The sequence below is a fragment of the Sinocyclocheilus rhinocerous genome, unplaced genomic scaffold, assembly GCF_001515625.1.
Source record: "Sinocyclocheilus rhinocerous isolate Xijiao unplaced genomic scaffold, SAMN03320098_v1.1 scaffold3519, whole genome shotgun sequence".
Classification (NCBI taxonomy): domain Eukaryota; kingdom Metazoa; phylum Chordata; class Actinopteri; order Cypriniformes; family Cyprinidae; genus Sinocyclocheilus; species Sinocyclocheilus rhinocerous.
This window is the reverse complement of record NW_015641496.1, coordinates 14,339-22,974: the sequence shown is the minus strand read 5'-3', so window position 1 is coordinate 22,974 and position 8,636 is coordinate 14,339. Positions and strand designations below refer to the sequence as shown.

The 8,636-nt window shown below is 37.6% G+C and overlaps 1 protein-coding gene across 1 annotated transcript in view; it reads left to right on the top strand.

The window, feature by feature from the left end:
* The window catches only part of pgm2l1 (phosphoglucomutase 2-like 1), a 17,333-nt gene extending 9,120 nt beyond the window's left edge, over positions 1-8,213 (top strand). Inside the window, exons 5-13 of the mRNA XM_016571839.1 lie at positions 316-509; positions 1,749-1,938; positions 3,449-3,546; positions 3,676-3,856; positions 4,038-4,131; positions 4,358-4,487; positions 4,654-4,843; positions 4,930-5,063; positions 5,889-8,213. Of these exons, the coding sequence (XP_016427325.1) occupies positions 316-509; positions 1,749-1,938; positions 3,449-3,546; positions 3,676-3,856; positions 4,038-4,131; positions 4,358-4,487; positions 4,654-4,843; positions 4,930-5,063; positions 5,889-5,991 (1,314 nt within the window). The 3' untranslated portion in view covers positions 5,992-8,213. The remainder of the gene's footprint in view (positions 1-315; positions 510-1,748; positions 1,939-3,448; positions 3,547-3,675; positions 3,857-4,037; positions 4,132-4,357; positions 4,488-4,653; positions 4,844-4,929; positions 5,064-5,888) is intronic.
* The last annotated feature ends 423 nt before the right edge of the window (positions 8,214-8,636 follow it).

Here is an 8,636-nt window from a genome sequence, read left to right as displayed (position 1 = left end):
ACGCGTTTCAGAAAGGCGGGGCATAGAGGAGAAACAATAATGTACAGTATGTGGAAAATAATGTGTTTTTTGAACCTTAAACCGCATAAACACATTTCATTACACCAAATACACAAAATAATGTTCTTTTTTAGCAACATCATATGACCCATTTAAGAGAAAAACAGTAACACAAGCACACACTAATATAATAATATTATTATTATTATTTTTATTATTATGTGTTAATATCTTAATAAAAGTATGTGTTGCATATACAGTACCTCAGAGCAGTGAGTCTAAGATGTTCGATTGATCTTTTTCAACTTTCTGAAGGTTTACTGGCACAATGGTGCACAGATCTCCTCTCCACATGATAAGGAGATCTTGCGTTGCATTGAGGAGAGTAGTGAACCCTGGCCCGGGTCCTGGAATGAGGACCTAGTTGAAAGCAGCCGCTTACGGAGAGACCCACTGGAGGACGTCTGCCGCTCGTACATGGAAGAGCTAAACACTATCTGCTTCCACAGGTGCAGTGTCTCACCTGTACTAAGAGAAAGTACTATTAGTCTTTATAAACTGTATACAAAACGAAACTGATGTAAACAAACCATTTTTGTTTTCCCAAGAAAAATCTTGATGTAGGGCTGGGCAATATGGTTAAAAAATTAAATCTCTTTTTTTTTTTTTTTTTCAGAACGTTTAACCGATTCTCGATTTTTACGATTTTTAGCTAGTCAACTTGAAAATGTAATTACAAGAAGATTCAAGTAACTTTTTCTTTATTAACCCTCTATTTAAAGAAAATTCTATTCCAAGTGCACCACACAAGAAGTTGTTAAAATGATGTAATTGTTAAACAAATCACAATTTTGCATTTGCATTGATTACAACTGCATCTTGTACAAACTTATAATAAAACAAGGAAAATGCTTTTAAAAAACTCTCAAAAGTCAAGGTAATTCAAATTCAAAATGACTGAAGGTACTAGAAAGTAGACTATTATTAACAGTAAATGTTCTGTAAAAACAATGAACAGCAGCTTTCAGCCTGTCACCATGATGCAAACATGAAATATCAGACATACAGTAGTAGTTCTTTACAGGTTTTTTATTCATTTGCGCTGCTTTTCCATTGTTTTTTTATGTAAACATGGATGTGTTTGACTGTTGCGCTTGTGTCTCTTGCAGTGTCTCGTGCATGAAACGGCATTCTAAAAACGCAGCACTCAAGTTAAAAGAAGTTCACTCACATCTTCTTGCATTTTTTCCTATTCCACTGCCCGCGTCTCATCTTTGTCAACACAAAAGTGCATTCTGTGTGAATGGCGCCTAGTGATATATTCTACTTATGGTCCTTCACAGAGCGCGTCACAAGTGGGCGGTTAATCGCGTGCGCCGACATGCGGTTGGATCATTCTTTTCTCTTTACTGTTATCAGTGGCATATTTTCAAAGTGTCTAATTCTAACGTTTGGTAATATTTCTATTCAAAATTGTGATGCCTCGACTTATAAAAAATTAAATCGTGGCAAAACATTAAATTTGAATTAATCGATAAAATTGGAAAAATCGCCCAGCCCTATCTTGAAATATGAAGTATTACTAAAAGCAGCATTTCGGTGCCATAAAGAACATTATAGGACATTGAGTGTCAAAAGGTTTTGTAGAATATAACATTTTATATCTATTACAAATAATTTTTTTGCACTGTGAATGCATATATAATACAATATCATACAAAACAATTTTTTGACCCTCCTCATTGCAGAGAGCTTAACACAATGTCTCCCCTGAAGTTTGTGCACTCATCTTTCCATGGTGTTGGTCACAACTATGTCCAGAGAGCCTTTCAGCAGTTTGGCTTTCCACCTCCCATCCCTGTTCCAGAACAGAAAGATCCAGATCCAGATTTTTCCACTGTCAGTTGTCCTAACCCAGAGGAAGGAGAATCAGTTTTGGTAAGTTTCTTTCTTTCTTTCTTTCTTTCTTTCTTTCTTTTCAACTGTAAAGTTTGTTGGAGGAGGGATAATGGTATAAGGCTGTTTTTTTGTGCTCAGCCCCTTAATTCCAGTGAAGGGAAGTCTAAATGGTTTAACATACCAACACATTTTGGACAATGCTATGCTTCTCTTTGTGGGAAGCGTTTGGAAAAGGCCTTTTTCTATTCCAGCAAGGTCCATAAAGACATGGTTGGATGAGTTTAGTGTGGAAAAACATGATTGGCCCGCATCGAACACCTTTGGGATGAACTGGAATGGAGATTGTGAGCCTGGCCTTCTTGCGCAACATTAATATCTGGCCCTCCATTTACTGGATGAATGGACAAAAATTCCCACAGAAACTACAAAATCTTATGGAAAGCCTTCTCAGAAGAGTGGACGCTGTTGTAGCTGCAAACGGAGGGCCGTGTCTGTGTATTTAGATTGTGTCCGTGTATTTATATAACCCCCTTGGTTACGGTGCAGTGGGGGGAAAAAAGTAATGCTGTACTAAGGCCCAATCCCATTTCTACCCCTTACCCCTACCCCTCCGTTTTGCGCGTTCACGTGAAGGGGTAGAGGTGTCTCGATTCTCTTTTGGTTGGAGGCGTAGGGGTAAGGGGAAGGGCCAGATAGCCCTTTAAACGAAGATTTTTCAGGATCACACTTCAAACGAAGGGGTATGATAATTATCTCAGCATACAGTGGCTACATGGCTGCCCGGGTAAACAAAAAGACCCATAAATGTAAGCATTTTTAGCATTAATAAAGTATTAATGAAAAAGTAATCATTTGTTTGATGTTACGTTCAATCATTACTATATTACGTTCAATATTACGGTCATGTTATTCAAATAATTTTTTTGCAAAAAAAAAAAAACGCTACATTTTGCTAACGTTAATAACGTTACTGACTGCACGATAGTGCCACAACATATTTTCATGTCTGATCAGGGCGATGACCACCATAGACTTTGAGGGGGGCTATTCACCCAAAAAATTAGAAATCGCTAAACCTTTTTCTCAAATATTGCCAATTCGAGAGAGAGAGATGGAAGTTGTGTATACGCGTGTCTGTGCATCTCTTTACAGTGAGTGATTTTACTTCAAAATCTGCAATTTTATCCTCTCATTGCTGGAAAATATAATGCAGCGATTCAGTATTTAAACTGTTATTAATAAAAATCGCGGGGCAACGTTGACAAGTTTCTTTGCTCCTGGATGTGTTAGCTGCGCAATCTCCGGTGCGTGTGTGTGTCAGTAAGCAGCGCATTAATATAGGTGTGTGTATTGTAGGAGCTACACGATGTATGATGACGTGTAACGGTGTAGTAGTGGTGTCACGTTTCTTAGGGAAATATTTTCACCCCTAACCCTTGACGGTCTGTTTCAAGGGACAAGGGGAAGGGGTATAAAATAGAATTGGGATTGGGCCTAAGTCATCATGCAGATATAACCACTGACTTGTGTTGCACTGACTACGTTTTAGGAACTGTCCCTTCGTTTGGCTGAGAGAGAAGAGGCCCGCATTGTTGTGGCCACAGACCCTGATGCTGATCGCTTGGCTGTTGCAGAGCAGAATGACAAGTAGGTTATCTTATGTTCATTAAAACCCTCAGCTGTAAAATGTAGCAGTATCAATTCTACTGAACAGTACTTCTGAACTCTTGAGTGAATCTTGTGGCGTATAACTTGTGTCCTATGTTTTATGGGCAGTTGTGGTTGGAAAGTGTTCACGGGAAACGAGTTGGCTGCATTGCTTGGCTGGTGGATGTTGTTTAACTGGAAAGAAGCACACCCTGACCCAGCAGATACGGAGAGAGTATACATGCTGGCCACCACTGTTTCTTCCAAAATACTTAAAGCCTTTGCACGCATAGAAGGCTTTCATTTTGAGGTTAGTTCAAGTCTCAATTTGAAGTTATTACTAAGACTCAAATACCTTGAGTGCTTTGTTATTCTTACATATAGATGAAGATTAGAAGATTTTGTTTGCTAAACAAAATACAAAGCCACTGCTTAATAGTTTAACTTCTTACTGAACTCTGGTATTTTTACTTCACTCCCCTTCATCCTAGGAAACATTGCCTGGCTTCAAATGGATTGGAAATAGAATCCATGAATTAACAAAAACAGGAAAGGAGGTCATTTTTTCCTTTGAAGAATCTATTGGTAAGTGCATTTATCTGCAGACACACCTGAAGTTCAACTATGTTAACAGCCCTGTTTATCTAAACTATCCCATGATATTTACAGAATAGTTCATCCAAAAATACAGAATACATCACACAATCCGTGCTGTGTTGAAGTTTAAAAGGGTTTGTATTTATCAATTTGAGTGTAAAAGCATATGTAGAAGAATGCTAACGTTGTGTCTTCGTCTTTATTTTGATGCCAGGGTTTTTGTGTGGGAACATGGTTCTTGATAAGGATGGAGTCAGTACAGCAGCTGTTGTGGCTGAGATGGCTGCTTATCTACACACCAAAAACCTTTCCATGAACCAACAACTAATCAACATCTATGAAATGTATCTCTTCTGCTACTTTTTTTTAAATATATATATATATATATATATATAAGTGTCTAATGATAATCCAATCCAATTTTTTTAGGTGTATACTGTACCATTGCATTCACATTTTACTTTGATCGTACAGTACGTGTTGATTTTTCTCTTCACTGTCATACCCCAGATATGGCTATCACATTTCCAGAACATCCTATGTCATCTGCAATGACCCACCAACTATTCATAGAATATTTAGCCGTCTGCGCAATTCTGGGGGTTCAGGTGTTTACCCAGAATCATGTGGTGACTACTGCATCACACACATCAGAGATGTGACCACTGGTTATGACAGCAGTCAGCCTGACAAAAAATGTGTATGTCAAAGCAGTTCTTTTGTATATTTCTTGATTGATGAAAAACGGTTTGACAGGAATAAATGTTCTTTTAATATCTCCTTTAGGTCCTTCCGTTGTCAAGAAATAGCCAAATGGTCACATTCACATTTCAGAATGGCATTGTTGCAACACTTAGGACCAGCGGCACTGAGCCAAAGATCAAGTATTACACAGAATTCTGTGCAGCACCAGGAGAACGGTTTGTATCTTCTATTAAAGATTTCAAATGAATGATATTGTTGAACATGCATTCACTACTTTTGTGATCAGTTCATTAAACATCATTCCAAAAATGGCTCAGAATATTGACAGTGGTTTTGAGAAAGCCATTTATGTGTGGCTTAAAGGAACACTCCACTGAAATGACCAAAGAGTTTCTATATTTTTCCTATTTAAAACTTGACTCTTCTGTAGTTACATCGTGTATTAAGACCGACGGAAAATGAAAAGTTGCGATGATATTACGCAGCGCCTGAAAATAGGCTTATTTGAAGTTACATAGCTGGGGACTATTTTCAGGCGCTGCGTAATATCATTGCGCCTGCTGCACCCATGGTACGGCAGCAAAGTTCCTTGATTATTACGCCGGAATAATAATAAGAGTATAGTTCCTAGCCATATCGGCCTAGAAAATCGCAACTTTTCATTTTCCGTCGGTCTTAGTACACGATGTAACTACAGAAGAGTCAAGTTTTAAATAGGAAAAATATAGAAACTCGCTAACGGTCTAATCAGATTCAATGATCTATGCTAAGCTAAGCTAAAAGTGCTACCGCCAGCCCTGGAGATCGGCTGAATGGATTCGAAAACGGTAAAACTCGACTGTTTAACTCTAGGGGAGTTGGAAAATGAGCCTATTTTCAAAAATAGTGGAGTTGTTCCTTTAAATGTCCAAATGCATTTTGAGGCCACTGTATTTTTATGCACACTACCTAATTTTCTCTGTTTTTGAATATAGAAGACAAATAATTGCAAATTTGATTTCTTTTTTTGTTTTTGTGTTTTTTAATTGAATTTGTTGCAGTGATATCTCCAGTCTGGAGGAGGAGTTAAGGAAAGTGACCGCTGCTCTAGTTGAAGAATTTCTAGAGCCTGAGAAGAACAACTTGCTTCACAGATCAGTGTAGCTTAATTTAAATAGTGGTAAGATCATTGTCTTCATGGGCATCTTATGTAAAACCAGTCCCAAAGGCCTGTCAGTGAACCGTTCTGTTAGTGTTGTTTTATCACTGTGAAATGATTTGAAGCATAATCACCTTATGGCTCTCAAACAAAAAAGTAAACATGACTGCTTATTCATTTTAGTGGTTTATATATGACAAAAAATATTGTCATGATCATTTTGTTCTTTTGCAATTGAATGTCTTGCTCAGAGAAAGAAATCCTCAAGGCTTTAACATTTTTCAAGAGTGTCACATTACTACTATAACATCTGCTGTATTAGGCCCACTTGCTATGAACCATAGCAACCAGCAGACCATGTCTACCATATTGTCTACGTAGAGTGATATTGAAATCTGGACACCAGCAAACATCGAATCGATGTTTGCTGGTGTCCAGATTTCAATATCACTCTACGTAGACAATATGGTAGACATGGTCTGACATGGTTTTTCTCAGAGGTTTTGCTGAGAGCTGCTGCTGCTACCTTTTAAAGCTCTATGAGCATGTGTATTTGTTGTGCTCTCATAAACCTGTGTCCATATTGTATTTATAACTCTATCTCTGTTGATGTTCACCCCCTTTATATAGTTATATGCATTGATAATCAGTAGGCAGGCAGGACAGCACCTTATTGCTCCCTGAATTTCTGCTGGCTTTCTCATGCTGAATACGCACAGGGTAATGAATGAAAGAATCAATGTATTATTTTTGAAGCTTTTGATTTCTGCTGTGTTTGATGGGCATATTTGACCTTTGTGGGTTATATACACAATAAATCAAAGGTTCAGTGTGCAAACAAGACAAGCAAGGCATTGCATTCTACCAATAGATACAGACAAGGAGAAGTAAGATAATCATTCACTCTTTAGCTAATTGGTAACTTAAACACCCACAAGAAAAAAAAACACCAGGGGTCCATTCGGTTCTTCGTACCTTGGCTTAATAGATCTGAGATGATTGGAAAGATGCCAGATATTCTAATCGTGATAACTGCTCTCTGGCTAATTTGGTTCTTCAAACGAATTTGCGGATTTTATTAAAATATCTGGATAAAGTTGTCTAAGATTATTGCGCGTTTTTGTGTTCCCTGGAAAGGGCTGATGTATCGATACTCGACCAGAGATGGGCACCACTCGAGTTAAGGACTCGAATCGCATTTTTATAGACTTCAGACTCGACCTGTAATGACTCCAGACTTGACTCGGCTCGAGGAAAAGTACTTGTGGATATTTTAAAAGCAACTCGAGTCTTAATCCTTATATAACTGATATTCAAAAGGCGTAACAGCAGCACCATTTTGTGAGCGGCGCGGATCACATAAAAAGCTCTCGGGGTCGTTTATGGTAAATATCTTTCAGCGCTATATAGGCTACTCTAGTATTTTTATCTACAGCCAAACGCGCTTTATTCAAGCCCTTTCAGCTTAGTGCGCTTTCTCTCTCTCCGCGGATAACACGGTTATTTTAACAACAGAAACACGGAGAGCAGCAAAATTATAGATTACTTTCACTAAAACACAGCAGAAAAAGAAACAATGCTGCAAATATAGTTATTTTTCTTACTATCTATTTATTTATCTATAACCTGTTCAAAGCATGTGACAAGTTTCTGATCTACATTTAGCGTTATTAATTTGTAGGCTAAGAACATTTCAAAAGAATCATGCCATTATAATTGGGAAATTGTTGTTAGGCTAGGATAGAACTTAAACTTTGAAACTGCTGATTATCTTTCTTTTCTGCTCAAGATGAGAACGTTTTGAGTATTGTAGACATTTTAGTAGGTAATGCTTTTAAGTAAAATATTAAAATAGTAGGCCCCCACTGGGCAAAGTTACGTCCCGTGGACGTCTTTTTGAAGTCTGCACACGTTGAAAAGACGTCCACTGAGGAGCCAGAATGAAAGTTTTTATGACGTCTTTTTTTTACGTATTCTGCCCATCCGATATAGACGTTCATGGAACCTCCGTACAAGGTTAAAAACTAGTTAAAATGTGGTCAGTGGACATTATTTTCAACATCATTTAAGGTTCATTTAGACATAATTTATACTGTTTCTGTACCAAATAAACACACTCAGTGATGCATTGGATTTAAACTCGTGTTATTTCAATGTAATTTCCATTTGTAATTGCAAAGCAACTCAAAGACACTGTGTTTGTCCAAAAATCATGGAAATAAAAGAATCTTCTCTGAAACAGTGTTGAAGTTTATGAGATAATTAAATGATCAAATAACTGATGATTGAGCATTTGGTAAAATCAACTGCAAATAAAAGACATTAAATCTCTCAAGATCTCAACAGTGGATGATTAAAGGGGTCATATGATGTTGCTAAAAAGAACATTAGTTTGTGTATTTGGTGTAATGAAATGTGTTTATGCGGTTTAAAGTAAAAAAAAAACATTATTTTCCACATACTGTACATTATTGTTTCTATTCTATGCCCAGCCTTTTTGAAACGCGTCGATTTTTACAAAGCTCATCGGTCTGAAAAAGCGAGGTGTGCTCTGATTGGCCAGATATCCAGTGCGTTGTGATTGGCCGAATACCTCAAGCGTGAGACGGAAATGTTACGCCCCTCACCATACTGTGTTGATGCCGTGTCC